The 21011-nt window shown below is 38.8% G+C and overlaps 1 protein-coding gene across 6 annotated transcripts in view; it reads left to right on the forward strand.

Moving 5' to 3' along the window:
- Positions 1 to 21011, forward strand: part of NALCN (sodium leak channel, non-selective) — a 320799-nt gene that overhangs the window by 185167 nt on the left and 114621 nt on the right. For all 6 annotated transcript variants that reach the window (XM_072782467.1, XM_072782462.1, XM_072782463.1 and 3 more), the window contains one exon: positions 8419 to 8556. In XM_072782467.1, coding sequence (XP_072638568.1) covers positions 8419 to 8556 — 138 coding nt within the window. The remainder of the gene's footprint in view (positions 1 to 8418; positions 8557 to 21011) is intronic.

A 21011-nucleotide genomic window follows, 5' to 3' on the forward strand; every position in this document is an offset into this window, starting at 1 on the left:
CCCTGTGACTGCAGAGCTGAACATTTGGTTCTTTGCCTTACTGCTCTGCCACCAAGAGCAGGTCGAGGTCTTATACTCAGCTCATTCAACTTCTATTTTAAACGACACTCTTAGCTCTCCCCTCTGGGAAGGTTATCTCTTGAGAGTGAGGGCAAAGATGAGATGGATGAAGTTAGATGACAGATGACAAGAAGTTTTGAAAAGCTTGTGGCTAGTAACAGAATCACCGAAACAAAGGGGAAAGGCTTCCTGAATGGTATTGAGGCACCAATACCCCAGGGGGAGGGGATCCTGTTTTCCTAGGGGTAACTCTCTCTTTAGAGCAGCCAGAAGGGTGGACACAGCCATGAGGAGTCAGACATCACCTTGGAGCTGCCATTTTTCCTGCCAAAAACCAGAGCAATGGAGTATGGGGAACTGGGAAAAGTGTAACTAAATTGATGAACTACAGAATTCTGTCTTGACCATTAAGGAGGAATCTGAAGTAAAGAAATGGCTACTGTCAATGGCTTTGACATTACAGCGCTATATCTTCACTCCAGATTTCAAATCCACAGAGTTTTTATTTATGAATAACTTAGTTTAGCCACAGTAAGTGTTGCTCTTAGAGCTTTATTTACTGTAGATTTTAAAATACATTAGAAGTGTCATTTTTATTGTTTTTTTCCACCCCCACCCCCACAATTCTCCGTAAGACCTTGATCTTGTCAGTCATGATTTTGCCAGCCAACATTAGGTAAGTCCAACATTTACTATTTCTTGATTTCATTTTAAACATTACAGATTTTAGGAGCACCTGGGTGGCTCAGTCAGTTGAGCATCTGACTCTTGTTTTGGCTCAGGTCATAGTCTCATGGTTGTGGGATGAGCCCCATGTCAGGCTGTGTGCTGAGCAGAGACTGCTTCAGATTCTCTCTCCCTCTCTCTGCCCCTCCCACCCCATTCATACACTCTTTCTAAAATAAATAAATAAATAAATCTTTTGAAAATATATTACAGCTTTGAGTTGTTGAGCAAGTTTTAAATAAAATATAAAACAAAATATTAGAGGATCATGATGTTAGTGAGTTTTTCAGAGGATAAAACTCCCCAACATATGACTGCCGTTTGAGTGGGGAAAAAAGGAACAAGGACATTGAGTAGGTGACTAATTAAGGCAATTAAAACGAAAGGAGGTGTCACTTTTATGCTCAGTGAATACCATCAAGTCAAGTCTTCTATTTTAGGGCTGACTGGTAGTAAGACACAGCAGGGACACTCCCCATAAAAAGGTTGAGCCACTATATAAGCTGTCAAGTGTATTTCATTTCAAAAGCAAACCTATTATAGAGAAAGAGTTCTTGAAACCAGATAAAGATAGATAAAATAAATGGGTGGTATTCTTCTCCAAGTTTTAAAATGTTTGATGTGTATCTTTTTCAAAATAAAATAAGTATCTGTTTTAACATATATTTGAACACAAAAAGTGAAAGGTATATCAAGTCAAAGGGAATTTTTATGTCCACACAGAAACCTGCATGAGAATGTTCAGAGCAGCATTACTCACAATAGTCAAAAAGTGGAAACAACACAAGCACCCATCAACTGATGAATAGATAAAATGTGGTATATCCTTACAGTGAAATATCAGTTGGTAGTAAAGTGCTGATAACACACTACAACATGGATGAACCCTGACCACAGACTGTATGACTCCATTTATAGGAGATGTGCAGAATGAGCAGATCCATAGAAACAGAAAGAATATTGGTTGCTGAAGGCTGCAGGAGGGAGGAATGGGGAGTGACTGCCAATGGGTACATAGTTTTTGAGGGAAAAGGGAAATAATGTTCTTAAATTAGATTGAGTAATGTTGTACAACTCCACAAATAAACTAAAAGCACATAATAGTAGACTTTTTTTTTTAAGATTTGTTTATTTATTTTAGTGGGGAAGGGGCAGAGAGAGAGGAAGAGAGAGAATCTCCAACAGACTCCCCACTGAGTGAGGAACTCAACACAGGGCTCGATCTCAGGACTCTGAGATCATGACCTGAGCTGAAATCAAGAGTCAGTTGCCTAACTGATTGAGCCACCCAGCAGCCCAACACTTAATTGTACAGTTTAAATGATGAATTTTATGATATGTAGAATATATCTCAGTAAAGATATTACTTTGAAAAGTTCAAAGGAGAATATTTACCCCTTTCCTGGTTCTTCAGTCCTCCTCATTCCAGTCTCCAAAGTACTAAGAAGTTTATTTTATAGGCTTTCAATCATTTTAAGGCACACAAGAAAACATCTAGATTTGTATATTACGTATGAGATCATACTGTGTATTCTGCTCACTATATGTTGACCAAAACTTGAGGTACTTACCCATCCTACTTTTTAAAATTATTTAATTATTTTTTTAACCTAGACTGATACCCACACATACTCAAAACCCAAAATATACATTGGGGCATCAAGTTACCAAAGGACATCCATGATATCTTTTTTAAAGGGTTATGAATTGCTTTGCAAGGCCTAGACAAAGACATAGCCTATTTATTTCAGTATAGGGTAATACTCTTGCTTTGCTTTCACCTAACTCTAATAAAAATAAATAAATAAAACAGCTAATTATCAGCCAGAAAAAAATTACACCACTAATAACCACACAAAGGCAAGGCCACAATTTCATACCATTATCTTTGAATAGCAGCTACTTGAAAGGAGGGAGGCAAGGGGGAGAGAAAGAAAAATATCATAGAGAGAGGATGAACTCTCTAGGCTCATGCCTCAAGCCTGTTTTCCAGATGTTGAAAAGAAAATAAAATTGGAAAAGCAAATCATAAACATGTACTCATCTCCCTCAATTTAAGGAGACCGGGCCATGGGAGCATGACAGGCCTGGAAAAAAGACAATGAGAAATCCCCAAGTGTAGAAGTGACTTGTTCCAGCTGTTTTACCAGAGGCAAAATAAAATGCTAGATCTCACCATTTTATTTTTCCCAGCTAGGAAGAAAGCTTGAGAGTGAAAGCAAAATAATCCTAACTTCCAAAAATGAATTGTCTCTCACAATAAACAGAAAGTTAGCACAATGCAAGTATGCAGAGGAAAGAAGAAAACAGAAGCCAAGAGGGGACAGGTGGCCCTGGGGGCAGGGTGGTAAGGAGAGCCCCTCTTGTCCTCTCCCTCCACACGGAGAACCAAAACCAGCAGAATGAGCCTGTCTACCCTACCTTGGAGATGGCTGGAAGCACTGGTGAATCAGAGGATGCCAACACCTAGGGACTGATAGGTCTGGCAGCAATAAACATTTCTGGGACCTATCTGAATTGAAGAAATGCCTGAAATTTGATATTCCAAGCATAACTTCCCATAGCCCCAGCTAATACTTCTGTCTCTGCAAAGTATTAAGGGGGGATGAGATTCTGGGATCACTTTCTGACACTACAATAGAGAGAACAAAAGATCTAGATAAGAAAGCTAAAAATGAAGATTCTGACATCTGTGGAGCAGATCTAGAAAGCAATTAGTCCAGATTAAAACAATTGATAAGACTCCCAAAGAAAAATACCTGAGAGTAAGAATCAAATGGTTTTGGGGTAATCAAAAGCTTTAGGAAGAACAGCTATAGGGGCGGCCCAGGTGGCTCAGCAGTTTGGCGCCACCTTCAGTCCAGGGCCTGATCCTGGAGACCTGGGATCAAGTCCCGCGTCGGGCTCCCTGCATGGAGCCTGCTTCTCTCTCTGCCTGTGTCTCTGCCTCTCTCTCTCTCTCTCTCTCTCTCTCTCTCTCTGTCTCTCAGGAATAAATAAATAAAATCTTAAAAAAAAAAAGTGAAGAACAGCTATAGGAGTGTAACAGTGGAATTTATTCCAAACAGTAGATAAAAACCAGAAGAAACTGGAAGCTATAAGAAGTAGAAGAGAAAAATAGTATCTATTTCTTTTCTGAATGAAATGTGTGAAAAACAATCAGAAAATCTCAACCAAAACTAAACTAAACTGAAAATCATGTAAGAAAACAAAGATTAAAATAAACATGAAACTGAGCATGACTTCTGAGTAATTAGCAGAAAGTGAGAAAGAGAGCCACTCGACCTGGAACATTTTCCCTCTGCCATAGTGGTCATACATTGGAGCACTGGAGGAGGAAGTATGATCTGGGAACAAAACTGGATTCAACAGTGAACAATATTTTCATAGTCTACAGATTGACTATCAATCTGTTGATTAACAATGTATTGACAAGCATGAAAGACCAATTAGGAGTGAAAAACATGCTTAGGCATACAGCTGTTGCTTATCATTCATTAAGAAACCAATCATCAAGTTTCTTTACTATGCAACATTTTAATGAGATGGTATCACCTTGATTAAATTTGAAAAGTAATATTAATCATCTTAACCAGAAATATGTGGAAACTATATAAAAAAAGATATTTGTTCAGAATCATGAATAAAAACTTAATAAATGGAAAGGTAAACATTCCTGTGAGATTGGAGAATAAGAAATATCAATTTTTCTTAGATTAATGTGATCTCAACAAATAAAACAAGATGTTTTGAGGAATTAATATTTAAAATTAATAGAGTTCTAATAAAGAGATGTTTTGAGGAATTAATATTTAAAATTAATAAAGAGTTCAAAATATTATGAAAAGCAGCTAGGAATCCTACCAGTTATTAAAATGAATGTACAATTGTTAGGCAATCTGGACATGAGATAGATTAATGGAAAAGAATAGACATTTAGAAATGGAGCTGAAATATTTTTTAAGATTTTATTCATTTATTCATGAGACTAGGAGAAAGAGAGAGAGAGAGAGAGAAAGAGAGATAGACAGAGACACAGGCAGAGGGAGAAGCAGGCTCCATGCAGGGAGCCGGACATGGGACTCGATCCCGGGACTCCAGGATCACGCCCTGGGCCAAAGGCAGGCACCAAACCGCAGGGCCACCCAGGGATCCCTGGAGCTGAAATTATATGAGTATTCAGTATTTAATAAAGGCGGTATTCCAAATTAGTGAAAAGATAGATTTTTTTTTCAATTATTTTGTGCTGAGTGAGCTGATCACCTATTTGAAAAAATAAATTCCTTATCTCACTTCTTATACTAAAATAAATTCCAGATTTAGATGGATTTAAATAGTGACTTTTGGTTCAGCATGTTAAACATAATAAGAGAAAGAAACTATAACTACTTCATAAAAGTATGAGTACATTTAAGTCTAATCTTCCAGTGAGAGAAGTTTTTTAATCTTAGATAAAAGAAAAAAGCATATTAGACCACAAAGAAATTAAAATTCATGTTTGCAAAAAAATACCAGAAATGGATAGAGGAATATACCTTAAATATATATGACAGATAAAAGATTAGGTTTCTTAATTTATAAAGAGCTGGTGGAAACCAATAGAGAAAGGTCAACAGGATAGGAAATTGGCATTATGTAAGAATAGGTAGCTCAGAGAAAGAGACGACTTCCTCCAGGCCTTTTTTCCTTGCCCTCTTCTCCATCATATACTTCTCTTCATTTTTATCATGATAATTACTTGCCATAATTTTCCCCAAACAGTTCTTGCCTCACCCAAAAGGGATACATTGGTACTTCTAACTTGCTCCTTGATGGCTTTACCAATAGTACTCTTATACACCATAGTTTCCATTTTGCCTTTTCCTAGAATTGGTCATTTTCATCCTTTCCTATCACTCTTGATTATAAATTTCTTAGTAGAGGAAACCATGTCTTCCTCATCTCAACTCCTGACACATCAAGCCTCCAGAAACCACTAATAATCCACGTTTAAATAAATAAGCTAAGCAGACTCCAAGGGACACACATTCTCTGGACAATATAAATATAAGTGTACTTGAGTTACAGCTCAATCTTTGGGATTTAAATTTCTGGATAAAATCTCAACAAACCTGACATAGCAGCCTTCAGGCAAGGCACAAATTAATTTTTGGCCTATAATAGAAGTATTTCATGGCGTTACCTTTCATTGGTTTATCCACATAAGCAGGTAGAAACATTCACATTGTTAACAAAGCATTGCTCTCAAATATAATTCATGGCATCTTACAACATGCACTTTCAGGTGGCTAAGCTGTGCAGAAATGAGATTTTTTTTTCTTCTGAGACTCTGAAAAGAGTAGAAAATAACCCCAGTGTTCTTGCCCACATTGCTTATCTGCCAGCAACAGGTTACAATCCCATAGTTCCATGTTCCCAAGCATTTACTGAATGTGTAATAGCTGAGTATTCATGAAAGCTAATGCAGTGGATGAAAAAAAATTAATTTGGTTAGTGCCCAAGGCAGTTGAAAGGTACACCTGCATTTTTTTGGTCTCTAGATACTAAGAATAAATGTTGGATTTAATCACAAGATTGCCTGTCATTTTGGGGGAAAGAATCCATGTTAGGTAAAATTCCCTTTATACTGGTGGGTGTTCTGATCTTCCCCTATTGCTGTTGAGCCTTTAGGATTTACACACACTTTCACACTGGTGACATCTTCATTGAAGAAAATACAGCAGTTTGATATTTTTATATGAATTGTCTTTGGAACTTGTCTTTGGATGTAATACATATTAGAAAAAAAAACACAGAAAAAAATAATTGCCATCAATGATAAGTGCTGGCATACTTATGAAGTTAAATGATGTGTTGCAAAATCTTCTGAAGCATTTTTAGGATGAGTTAGAGCTAATATTCTCTTAGGCATCCTGGCAACGAAAGCATTATATTGTCCTTGGCAATGCTGAGTTCAAGCATCAATAACAGCCTACTTCGTACTTTCATGAACAAAACACATTGTAGGGTAATGGGATTATAGAAAAATTAACTCAAAGAGATGTTAAGTGTTTCTGACAAAGACAAAAGATAAGTGGAAAACCTAGCACAAGAATCATTTAACAATTAATTGCTCCTTTGTTCAAATGGGCCCACTATGCGCTAGGCATTTAACGTTGTACTTCCAAAACAGTTCATTTAAATGCCCCTAGCAAAGCTAACTGCTAAGAGAGTTTACTGTGTGGGGTGCAGCCTGGAAAGCAGTGGTTTCAAGACCTTACTGCAGATAGAATGCAATACTTGGAAAAGGACTTACTTCAGAGTCATAATGCCTCAGTGCTACCTGTCAGTGTACACATTAGTAGAGTGACTTTGGCCTGATCACCTTATCATCTCTAAGCCTCATTTTCCTTATCTTCAAAAATAAAAGAGTCAGAGTAGATTGTCTGTAGTGTGCATTTGTCTCTAAAATTCTATCAGTGTAACAGGGCTCTTATCTTGGGTTCTATCCATTTCGTATTATCCTCGACCTTATTTCTTGGAATCTGAGAGTCCAATTTACATCTTCATTGTACTAAGGCCTATAAAGACATTTTCAGAGAGTCACTAGATTCCAGTTGTCACTTTCTTCAGACATCATCATCGTAATAAATTCTCATTAAGGAACATATAATGACCACTAATGTATGCACGAATCAAAGCTATACATCCCCATATTTAATAAGAAAAATGTGTAAGAATGGAACTAACCAAAGATCTTGGCAGAGAAAGTATGAGTCTTTTAGCTTGGCTGGATTTTGTTGGCATGCTCTGTATGTAGTTATTTACTTACTTACTTACTTACTTACTTACTTACGTCTTGGCCCCTTTCATGGTCTTGACTCTGTGCCTTGAAAATAAAACAGAAAAAATTATGAAAAACATGTTTAGAAATCTTTCTTTCTTGGGGTGCCTGGGTGGCTCTGTTCCTTAAGGCCCCCACTCCTGATTTCAGCTCAGGTCATGATCTCAGGGTCATGAGATCAAGCCCCAAGTCCTGCTTGCTCTGGGCACAGAGGCTGCTTCAGATTCTCTCTCTGCCTCTCCCTGTGCCCCCCTCTCTCTCTATTAAAAAAAGAAAAGAAATATTTCTTTCTTAAAGAGTCTAGTGTTTTTAATATAACTGAAATAATTTGATAGATGGGTACTATAAAAGTAAAATTAAGGCTATTATTCTCATATGCCTTTAGACAGTCAAATGGAATTCACTATAAAAATAAGTTGCACTTAGCAGCAAAATAAAAATACAGTTATCTGTTGGAAATGTTAAATCGTTAGCTTGCTTAGAGGAAAGAAAAAAAAAGAAAGTCAAATAAAAAAAGGTCCTCATGTTTTTTTTTAATTTACTTAGTAGTATTTACCCACCCACAAGGCTAATGTTAATTCGGGGTGATTATTTTAGTTTTCCACACTGAAAAGTTAGATATCAGACTTTTAGGATCTTTAGTTCTCAGCTCTTTCCCATCTGTTGAATTAAGGCTGTTCTTCCCCAAGAGTCAGATAAAGATCAATAATATTGAGATCAGAGTCCTCCAACATTACATACTAGTTTTAAACTGGATGCACATGCACGCCTGAGCTGGTGTTTCACACTTCCCTTGTCTTCCTCCCCAGGCATTTATGTCCATGTTCCAGATCCTCACCCAGGAAGGATGGGTAGACGTGATGGACCAAACCTTGAATGCTGTGGGACACATGTGGGCACCTGTGGTGGCCATCTATTTCATTTTGTACCATCTCTTTGCCACTCTGGTGAGTTTAGCACTTATTTTCAATTCTATCTTAAAACCATAATGGGGTGAGCATCAGCCGGTTTCTGTGGCCTAGTTTCCATTTCAGAGCAAGAGCCGGAGAACCCATATAGAGTCTGGCCAGATGAGGTCCCTGCCAATCTCAACTCCTATGAATCAAGCTCCTTGAGGAACTAGATTTCAGATTTAAGGAAGGTGGCTCTGTCAGATGTCTGCATAAGAGAAAACAAGTCAAGACAAAATGGAAACACATTTGTGTACCTGTTTAACTATCTCTAAGCATTTCCCACTCTAGATAATCTAAGGATCCAGCCGGACTACATTATTATTATTGCTGCTGTTATTATTATTGATCACGTAGAGACACATTCTTTAGTGTCACCACTTCCTTTTCCAAACTGAGACTAAACTGAAGACAAAGTGATCCCAGGGCACAGTTAGAAGTCAGCTCAGTATTCCTTTACAATAAATGTGTGTGTGGTGTGTTTAAGAAGCAGACTTAAGGGCTATTATATTAAAAGTTCCAACATAAGAATTCAAAATGTTATCCTGTATCAGAGAGACATGAAATTGAAAAAAACAAAAACCTGCTGTTCTTCATTGAAAAGCAAAATGTTTTATAATTTTATTCCTAGTATTTGAAACAACCAAGGTAGTAATGTTCCCACTTTACAGATAATGAAACTGAGGCTCAGAGGAGTTAAGAAATCTGCCCAATGCCATGTGGAGTGTAAATGCTAGAGCCAGAATGTTCCACATCTTCCTGGTCTTATAGCCTGTGGGCCATTCAGCTAAGTTGCTGTTTCCTTAGATTGTGAAGTCTAGTACTATTGCTGAAAATTGTCTTCATGGAGTCAAACCTCTGGCCAAGAGTCAATGAAATAAAACAGATTACAAATGAGCATTAAGGGCTCTTCCAATTCTAAATATGAATTAAATAAGTGCTTCATAAACTAGATGTGTTTGAGGTTGCGTTTGCTATAGGCAGAGCCTTTCTTTCAAAACTGAGATTCATCGTCAAGAAGTATATGGGGATGCATTGTAATGTGGTGCAAAGTTTTAGAGTCAAGCAGTAGAATCACCTGGAAGTAGTAGTTTTGGCATTTTTTTACATGGAATGACTTTTAAAATATGCACAAAAGGAAAGAACATTCAACAGACGGAATGGAGGCCCAGCTTCCAGAGCCAGATCTGCCTGCGCTGTGTGACACGTGGCCCCCGAGGGCTTTGCCTCCTCCCTTCCAGAACCTTTAAGTCTATGTCATTCATTCATTCATTCATTCATTCACTCATTTGTGAACTCAACTAATGTTTACTAAGCATCTACTATGTGTTTAAGTTCCTTTAAAACTTTGGAATAGCTTAACTACTGATCATGGGTTAAAGGTAAAATAGATTTAAATGAAATCATCTATGTATAGTTATAACCTATCTAATTATGTTTCTATTAAAACAGTATACTTGTTTGCTAATCCTCATGGCCGAAAAGAATCCACATAGATTTGATCCTTTAGTGAGTCTCACACAAAATGAAAGCGAGAAGGAAAATGATTCAGGCTAGTAAACTGTTTACTAAAGCAATTTTTTTTTTTCAGGAGAACTTCTACAGAGATCACTAATATGATGAAATAAAATATCAAATCTGGTACTTTGACTTCTTGGGCAGTCTAAATTTTCCTTATAGGGCCAAAAACATGGAATACTGAAGCACTTCCAAGGACCCCCAGGGGCTCACCTGCACACCTAGGAATCCGCAGAGCACATCTGGAAACCCCATATGTAATTGTGCCTTTCATTCTACTGATTCAAGTATCTTCCCAAAAAAATTATTGTAATTTTTTCACCATGATTTTCAAAGAGTGGTTCTAAGTTAAAACTTATTATTTTTTTTAAAAGATTTCACTTATTTATTCATGAGAGACACAAAAAGAGAGAAAGGCAGAGACACAGGCAGAGGGAAAAGCAGGCTCCATGCAGGGAGCCTGACATGGGACTCAATTCCAGGTCTCCAGGATCAGGCCCTGGGCTGAAGGTGGCGCTAAACCGCTGAGTACCCGGGCTGCCCAAAAACTTATAAATTGAAATAATTTCTTCTGTTATTCATAGTCTTTTCCAAATCTGTAAAGCAACAAGGGCACTTTGGTAAATAAGGAGGAGCATAGCTGTGGTGTTCAAAGTCTGGAGTCAGCCTCTAGCTCTGCTGGTCACGAGATGTGTGACTTTGGAAGATTCAGACAACTTCTCTTACCTCTCTGTCGGGTTGTATCTGAAAATGAGGATAATAATGCCTCACATGCCTATTTTCCAAGATTGCCATCTACATGTGAGCTGTATTTTTGAGGATGTATTAGCCGTGGAATGTGAGGATGATCACAGCTCTCCCCAACACTGAGTTTAAATAAGATGGTGTGTGCATTTAAAGGCATACATTAATAAATGTCAAAATTTTACTATGTTAGTTTAGATGCTTTTAATTTCTAGAAACAAAGGATTATTGATCAGTTTAAACTGTCAATGATGCCCCTTCCTGGACCAAGGCCTTCGCTGCCTTAATCTTTCCTTCTTTCCCGACACCCCTTCTCCCAGACAACGATTAGGGTGCATTTGGTCTGAAGCTACCAGTTTTAAGTATTTTACTGAATTTAACATGCTATCAACTATAGGAAGATTTCTTTTGTTTGACATTAAGAAAAAACAACAAATAACCAGACACATAGATGAGAAGTTGCATACCAGTTTCAGAGTTGTTAAAATTTGAAGATGAATGTCTTAAAATCAATGAAGTGCATTAGTTTCCCACATATTTATGTATCCATCCAACACATATAGTGCTTTAAGTTTAAGATTATGATCGACAAACATTTTATACCATTAGCTTTTAAGATTCATATTAATTTTCTAGTTTGAGAAGCTCTGCTCCAGTGCCCTGATGGTAATCCCTGGGGGAGATGTCCTTGTACACTTCTTTCGCTGCTATGACCACATACCATTCTGAGGCCAATTTATATGTGATCATTGTTTCCTTCCCTCAGATCATTAGTAGCAGCCATTTTCAGAATAAATGGTATCAAACTCTACATACATTCTCAGCTAAGTTTACGACCAAATACTGTTTTTTATCTTTATTTTTTTAATTTTTATTTATTTATGATAGTCACAGAGAGAAAGAGAGAGAGAGAGGCAGAGACATAGGCAGAGGGAGAAGCAGGCTCCATGCACCGGGAGCCCGATGTGAGATTCGATCCCAGGTCTCCAGGATCGCACCCTTGGCCAAAGGCAGGCGCCAAACTGCTGCACCACCCAGGGATCCCACGACCAAATACTGTTTTTGAAATCTTTTTATCTTAAGATACATAAAATTCATTTGGTCTTTAGTACATATAGCCATGAATATATAGAATATGACCAACTATGCCATATTTGTTCATTGGGCCTTCTTAGTGGATACTTAGGTTGTCCTCCAATGTTTTGCTCTCATAATGTTGCAACAAATATGTTTGTTGTAACTTGTGTCCACTTGTGTGAGAGTTTCTCTAGGATATAGGCCAGAAAGTAGAATTCAGGATCCTGGATCCGGTCCAGATGGCTCTGTGGCATGGGTCTGCAAGCCCATATATCAAATCTGGCCCGCAAGCTTTATATATATATATATATATATAATATATATATATATATATATCCTGTGAGCAAGAGATGGTTTGCACGCTTTTAAATTACTATGTATGTATGCACAGAATTTCATCAGTGTTGCCTCTTGGCCGTCAAAGCCTAAAATATTTACTGTCTGGATCTTATATCCCTATCCTAGTTCTTTGCATGAGCTGCACTAATTCACCCTCTCAAGTGCAACACTTGAGAATCCCTGTGTTCTTACATTCTCACTTATAGTTGATATCGTTAGACTTAAGATTTTGACAGTCTGATGAGTAGGACGGTAGTATCACTTGGCCTTATACTTGCATTTTTGAATTTCAATCATTATTAATAAGGGAGCACTTCTTCATAAGTTTACTGGCCATCTTTGTGACTCACCCAATTGTATTGTAGGCTTTACCTATTTTCCCAATAGGCTTTACCTATTATCCTCTGGGTAGTAATCCCATGACTACTATAGGTGTTACAAATCTCCTCCCTTAGGCAGCATTTTGCTATTTCAGTGTGTCTGTGAGGGCTTTTGACATTATATTTTGATGTGGTCAAAATGATGAGTTTTTCAGTTACGTTCAGTATTTGTTCGGATTCATGCTTAAGAAATTATTTCCCACCCTGAGGTAGTAAAAATGTTCTCCTCTGTCTTTCCCTAACTGTTTTAAATTTCTACCTTTCACCATTAGGTCTTTAAGGAATCATAACATACTATTTGTATGTAGTGTGAGACAGATAGAATACACTGTTGCATTAAAACTCAAGTTGGTTTTTCTTAACCAGATTTATGTGAAATTTTTTTAAGTTTTGAGATACTTAGTTGGGTTCACCAATTGTGATAACCAAAGCCAAAAGGTCAACTACACAGATTTTTTAATTTATAAGTGATTTTTTTTAATGAGAACTAATTCAGTGAAAGAAAATGTTCAACATAACTAAATTAAATCTGGTATTTCCACCTCTATACTATACTGCCCAAAAAGTCTTTGGACTGAGGTCACTTCCCAGTACCCTGGAAATTTTGCTTTAAGCATAATCAGCAGTTGCTGTGTTTTTCCTGACATCTTCCAAACCACATTCACTATCCTGAGCTGATCAAGTTAGCTCAATCTGATTCAACCCAGTTTTCCTGAGTCTCAACTGCCGTATCTAAGTACTAACATACAACCTGGCCAGATTAGGCAAGAGCTTAATCCCTGCCCTTTCTGAGCCTACAACCAATACAGAAATAGGACTAGTAAACACAAACCAACCAACCAACAAATAAAACCTATCATTCAAAACCAAATGATGCAAGTGTTAAAAGGCTACGGATTGCTGTGTGATCAGTGCCCACATAGTAAACTTCTGATTCTCACTCATCCAGTCCTACCTGCTCTGAAATAGTTAAAATACTGATGGTAAAAGATCTGGAGACCGTTTGTGGATTGACATATAAATATGTGGATGGAGGCCCTAGGCCTGTGAGACATATGCATCACATTCTCTTAAAAATTGAACACTAGGGGCAGCTAGGTGGCTCAATTGGTTGAGTGTCTGCCTTCGGCTCAGGCCATGATCTCAGGCGCCTGGGATTGAGCCCAGCACTGGCTCCCTGCTCAGTGAGGAGTCTGCTTCTCCCTCTCCCTCTACCTGCTGCTTCCCCTGCTTGTGCTCTATCTCTGTCAAATAAATAAATAAAATCTAAAACAAAACAAAACTGAACACTTAAAAGTTAAAATCTCTGTTCCATAAGCCTGTCTTTAGGCTTGAACTTAATTAAAATGAGCATTTTTCTTAAATTGTATGCTTCTTTTTGCAAAATACTACAAAGCATTCTAAGCCAAAGAAAGAAAAAGGAAAAACAGTCCACATGAATATACAAGCTCTGCTTTGTTTTTATCCATGCTGGCCCAGTGGTGCCGCACAACCCAGGGAGCTCCTGATTTAGTCTTTTCAAGGACAGGCATATGCCAAGCAGCAAAACAAGAAAAAAAAAAAAAAAAAAAAACATGTTTGGCTGCAGTTTGTTCTGGAATAAAAAACAGCGGGCTATTCCATCGCCCCCTGGGGGCACCAATTTGTCAGCCCACAATGAAAATCAAGCTTAAGTGTATAGCAAATGCATATTCATAACCATTATCTATTGTCTCTTTAAAATATCTCCCTCATCCGCCAGGTACGTATTGTGTATTTCAGTCCTGATTGCAGTTTGCAGAGTGTTTGTGAAATTCGTCTTTTCCCCCACTTTGCCTATGATTAGGGGATAAGGACTATGGAAGACTTACTTATCCAGTTGAAAGACTCTATTTTTTTCCCTCAGTGTTTTTCCCTTTATTATTGTTTCAAAGGAAAGCCCTGTGATGTGAATACTGAAAGAGTGAAAATGTAATTAACCGTTCATTGTGGATAGTCTTTTTGTTACCTTTGAAGTGCTTGAATTAACACAGCAATCTCTTGATTTTGCTTCTGTGGTGACAGATTTCTGAGAATAGTCATATTTTGCTGACAAAAAATGGGCACTCCAAAGTGTAAATTAAATAACTTGATTTTATAGAATTCATTTAAAAGTGCATCTGTGTTGAACATACCCCGTTTTACATTGCTCTGATTACATTTGACTTTTTGTTGACCTGTGTAAAAAGTGAGATTGTTTCCAACTACAGCTCACAAGACAACTTAGGATAGTGTGATTCTAAATGGTAAGAAGGAAAAAGAAAAACCGGATTACAGGGTGTTGACCACAGATGCCTGCTGTGCTTCTATTGTTTGCTTGAAAATAATTTTTATGAAGGAAGTATTAATAAAGTTCACTGTAGAGAGAGATGAAACTAAAGGTGACATTTCAGCTAATGGGCTGTCGTTAAGCTGTATCATAAGGAAAAAAAAAGTAGTAAAAGTAAACTTTAAAGAAGTGGGAAGGGAAAGGGGAAGATGTATAAGACAAGGAGATGACTGTATGCAGAGTTAGAGAGAATGCAAAACAGAGGTAGAGGTTCTCAGCCAAGAAAACCCAGTCTAAAATGGTAAGGTCACCCTCTTTCAATCAAAATAAACTGTGACTTTCATCAGCCTGAGTCATGCTGACCCAAAAGTTGAGTGTTAGGTAGAGAGGATGAGAACCCTGGTGAGCAGAATAGTTATTTCACAACCAAACTGGAGGGATTAATGAAACTAGGAACACACCTGCTTCTGCATTGTGTAATTTAACAAACTGTGCTGAAATGTATTCTGGGTAAAAAGAAAGAAGACAGGGGATCCCTGGATGGCTTAGCGGTTTGGCGCCTGCCTTTGGCCCAGGGTGCAGTCCTGGAGTCCCCGGGATTGAGGCCCACATCAGGCTCCCTGCATGGAGCCTGCTTCTCCCTCTGCCTGGGTCTCTGCCTGTCTCTCTCTCTCTCTCTCTCTCTGTGTCTATCATGAATAAATAAATAAATTCTTTAAAAAAAAAAAGAAGGAAGACAGATTGTCTATAGCTGAATGTATAAAACTTTAAAAATAGCAAATACCTAGCAAACCCTTAGTTCAAGAGAATCTGGCTTTTTCAGTAGAGTCTAAGGAAGGAGAGGAGCAGTCGGAAGGAAAGAGCAGTCATAAGATTTTGTGGTGGCCAAATACCGACACTGGGGCAGGAGCCATATAGAACCTGGAAATGGATGCTTTGAAATTCACTCAGCTAGAAGGTCAGAATACCACCAATATATTGATATGTCATTCATAAAAATTCTAGGAACAAGATTTGCCAGGCTTCCAGAGACTTAATATGTGCCATTTCCCCCACTAAATTCATTGTCAATACTAAAAATATCTTGAGAATGAACATTATAATCTGAGCAAAGTAGAAGAATTAGACATCTGTGATATTTTAATCATTATTCTACAGTTTTTCTTTGAAACTGGTGATTCACTATGTATCAATATTGCTCATAAAATAAGAAAGTAGTTGTATTACATCACTATTATGATGGTAGAACTATCTGCAAAATGGTAGAACAAATACTTGTGTTGCATATTAATATAATGGAATGTTATAGACCTATTAAAAGTGGCTGGTAGCCAAAGCATAAATATATATGAACTTCTTTTTTAAGACATTGCAGAAAAAAAAAATTAAGGCATTGCAGAAATTAAATACCACTGCATTGAAAGTCTATATGTGCCTTAACAAAGCTCAAGAGGAAATGAAGAGCTATACCATTAGCCTCTTTCCCCCCTGAAAATGCACCATTTAAAAAATTGTGATGTAGTATTCTGTGCCACATTATAAATTCAAGTATTATGTAAATCTAAATTTTAAAAAAATAAATAAAGCAGAGCAAGTTGACTGCATAATTTAGAATTGGCCAAGTGTAAAGGTAAAAAGAGTGTTTTATGGAAATGATGAAGCTCTTATGACTCAGTGTGGTGAGTCCCTATAGAAAGTATTTATTATATCAATCACATTTTAATATAAACCTGTGAATCACATGTAATGGCTGTGATAAACCTTGTGGTACATGTACCACCTGTAAATAAACACTGGAAGTAAGATTCAGGAGTCAATGTAATGGGTTCAGAATATTCATGACCATTATTTCAGCTTTCTATAAAAATAGAACCAACAAATGCAAAAAAAAAAAAAATCGAAGGAATCGGAGAACAGTTCTTGCTTTCAGAACTAAGACTCGTCCCCCAGTTCTATGACTTCTGGGGGAGAAGTGGCCAACACCCAGACCAGCACGCACCCTCTGCCCAATATGCACAGCACTAGGTCTGTAGGAAAAGAATGTCTCATTGACACTGTAAATTAAGTAAGACAGGAGTGGACCTGTCAGCCTCCCTTCACTTCTGTTTCTTCATCACAGTGGTTACTGCCACCTTATTAGAGTCTGTGAAAGAACTACAAAGTAATTCTCACCTCTTCTCAATCGCAGCAGCTAATCCTGCCTCTCCTGCACCCCCTATTTCCATTCCAAATAGGCAAAGACCCAGACCTGGTTCATCTCTCACTCTGAGTGCTAAGTCGCCGCTGTATCACGATGCTCGGTGACGGGGACCAAGCTAAAAGTCCTTGTCCAAGTGGAGTTCCCAGAGGAAATGCCAGCTCCACACAGATTTTTAAATACGGCTTCACGTGTGTGCCATCACGTTGTCAGGTTAATTAAGCAGTGATGCCTAAACATGCAAAGATATTTGTTGAACGAACTCAAGTTTAATGATGATGAAAAGCAAACTTTGAACTTTCTCTTATATTCACTTAGTGACTGTGTTACCCAGACTCCCTCCCACCTGCTTCATTCTGTAGATGCAAGGCTTTCAAACCACACAACCCCTTCCACATTTTTCCTAGCAAAGCCAAAACTTTTCCTTTTTGTGACTTGCCTTCTTTCTACCCTGAAAACTAAACTCCTATCTGCCTGGGAAGTAGAAACTGTAGGGAGCATCCTATGTCTGTCTCTCTGTCCTGCTCTGAGAGGATCTTTTCTTTCTCTCTCCTCTGGGAAGAATGTATCAAATGACTGTTTTTTCTCTTAAGTAACAAAACCTTATTTATTTAATAGCCCTTTGTCAAACTGTACTTTATACTGTCTAGACACTGTTTCAGTGAGCCAATTTCAAATAACTACATTATGCATTAAAAAATTACACTTGGAAGGAAAAAATTAACAGAGAGGAAGCTAATGTCATTACTTAGTGATTATTAGTGAATCACTCTCACACCTCCCAAGCTCCGTGGCTTTGGGGTAAACTGCCATGCCTCTGGCCTACGTCTCTGGTCTCTGGGAGCTGAGCTCTGTGGTACTTAACCACCCACCAGGCCCCTAAGAAGCCACATGCTTCCAAGGTCTTGTCATCACATGTGCCACCTGGAAATCCTTTCTTATAATTCTCTTCCTGCCAAAATCACCTTTCTCCTTGGTATCTTGATAACTTGGTAGTGCATGGTTGGACTTTATCAATGCCTCACCATCTTAAATAAGTAGCATTCAGAAGACACACTTGGGCCCATTGGCCCCGATCAGCTCTCAGAAGTCTAAGTGCTCAGGTGGCACAGGACTAAATGTGTTGATAACTCTGATTGGGTTGACTTTCTGGTTGCCAGTCTTCATACTCGTGTGAGCCTCTCTCTCAGCCCCCACTCCAGGTTCCCTTCACATTCTTCCTTTCTGATAAGAAATAACATTTTCTAGGATAGAACTTGAGGGAAGCAGGGCAGTACAGTGTGTGTCCCAGGTAGGGGGGCAGCCACACTTAGAGCAGCAGAAGTATTGGTGCCAACCTGGGTGTGTTCCACATCTATGACTTGACACCATTTCACATCAGAACTTTGAGGGGAAGTAGCCCTGCTGGAGGCCCCACATGGATGAGGGTTGGCTGCGCAGAGTTGAAGGTCTATAAAGTTCTAAGAGAAAGGGGCCTGAAAGATGCTCAAGAACAAGTCTGTCTCCATTCCCACTTGGCATGGCAGAACTTTCTGACTTCCCTGAATGTTGAGAGCCAGTGTGTAGGAACAACACTAGAGTGAGAACAATGGCCCAAGCTAGAGACCAGATGGAGAGTAGAGGGATTTGAATGAGGAGCCCAAAAAAGATGTGTCTACTTCTTAACCCCCACACCTGTGAATTTGACCTTCTTTGGAATAAAGGTCTTTCCAGATGTGTTTTAATTAAGGTTCTTTGAAATGAGACATCCTGAATTATCTAAGTGAGCCCTAAATCCAATGGCAAGTGTCCTTATAGGCAATAGATGAAGACAAGACATGGGAAGCAAGAGAAGGCCATGTGAAGACAGAGGCAGAGGCTGCAGGGATGCCACCACATGCCAATGACAACCTAGGGCCTCTGGAAGCTGGAAGAGGCAAAGTTGATCCTCCCCTGGAGCCTCTTGAAGGAGCATGGTCGTCCTGACAGCCCAATTTTGGACAGCTCACTTCCAGAGTTATCATAGAATACATTTCTATTGTTTCCAGCCACCAAGCCTGTGCAGTTCACTATATCAGCCCTAGGAAACTAACACAGAGGGTGTCACTGTGAATCAGATCTTAGCAGGAGCTGCAGCAGCTGAATTGGTGATCAAGTCAGGGAGGCCCCAAAACAGGCAGCGTCACTGCCCGTGATGGGGGACAGAGGACAGGTCACATGGCCCAGTGGACCAGACACTGATGACAAGCACACCCTTGACCTTTGGCCAGCAAAAGGAGCATTTATTCAAATGTAACTGAGTTTGAAAGGACTAAATTGAATTGATATAGCAAGATTCAGTTTTCAGCCATCAAGCAAATGGAGGATTTATGGACTAAATTAAATCCATTTGTAGAAATACCAAGAAAATTATGTTAGTTTTGCATATCTAAATTTATGTCTGTATATCTTCATACAGGCTGTACCACACCACAGGGTTGTCAGAAGATTAAATGATAAAGGGGATAAACTGCAATTCACTCAGCTCTTGTTGTTATTATCCATAATATTTCACAGACGAGGACCCCAAAACTCAGTGTCTGGTGGCTAACTGAAGTCTCCCACCATGGCATTCTTTCTTCCCAGCTGCCAACCAACGGCTGCTCAATTTGATTGTAAACTTCATAGCAGTGAGCCCAATATCTTATTTGTGCTCCTGACCAGTCAGTGTCTGACACATCGATGGAGCCCAATCAACTGCCTGTCGAATTTAATCGAATAACATAACCTCACTGTCCTTAAGTAGCCTGCCATCTGTCTGGTGTTGGGAAAATAATTAAAAATAAAATATCCTGCCAACCCAGAAAACCTCTCTACCACGGTAGATGAGGAAAAAAAAATAGTTTTATTATTGAATCAGCACTAACCCAGACTGCAGTGGGCATCACAGGCAACCCGCTAAAGAGACCGCAAAGACAAAGCAGTCTCACCTTGTATACATATCGCCATGTTACATCTGTGGCCTCAAGATGAAAATAACTAGGCCTCACATAAGAAGGCTTGACAGCACCATTTGTTAGAGTTCCCCCTAAATTCACCTGGTAATTGGGGTGGCCATCTGTGATAGCTAATTACCTTTTATCCAGAAGAAAAAGGAAACTGATCTCTTCAAGACAAGTGGGTAGTTTTGCAACATGGCGCCAGGTTGCTAAGTGACACTCCCCTCCCTCCATGAGCAGGGTAAAAGGGAAATAGATAGGGTGCTGTCTGCCAGACATTCATATGTCAAAGACATTGCACCCCCCCCCCCAAGAAAACCATTCCTGGGTTGTAAAAGAAGTGAGACCTATTTTGCTTTTATTTTATTTTTTTAAAGATTTATTTATTTATTCATTCAGAGAGAGCAAGAGAGAGGCAGAGACACAGGCAGAGGGAGAAGCAGGCTCCATGCAGGAAGCCCTATATGGGACTCGATCCCAGGTCCCCAAGATCACACCCTGGGCTGCAGGTGGCGCTAAACTGCTGCGCCACCGGGGCTGCCCTTATTTTACTTTTAAAAAGATCTCAAAGAGGCAAAGGAGGAATTTGCAAAAGAAGACAAGTTTTCTAAAGAAAATGCTCTAAGAAAAGGAAGGAATCATCACTTTCCCTCTTATCAGAGATAGATGATAGATAGATAGATAGATAGATAGATAGATAGATAGATAGATAGATTTGTATGTATCCTTTATTGGGAAGATAGGAAAATTGGTTAAATTAGGACAGAGTATTGCCTGGTCAATACCCGATGAGTGATGGAAATGGTCTACAACAGCACTTACTCCAGGCAGGAGACCTTCAGGTGGACATCTGAATTTGGGGTGAGACTATAGGGGAAGGTACACTCTTCTTCTGCTACTGCTGCTGATGAGAATATCAAGGTCATGCAAGGTGGACTGTGAATGGTCCTGTT

The sequence above is a fragment of the Canis lupus genome, chromosome 17 (genome assembly GCF_048164855.1).
Source record: "Canis lupus baileyi chromosome 17, mCanLup2.hap1, whole genome shotgun sequence".
Classification (NCBI taxonomy): domain Eukaryota; kingdom Metazoa; phylum Chordata; class Mammalia; order Carnivora; family Canidae; genus Canis; species Canis lupus.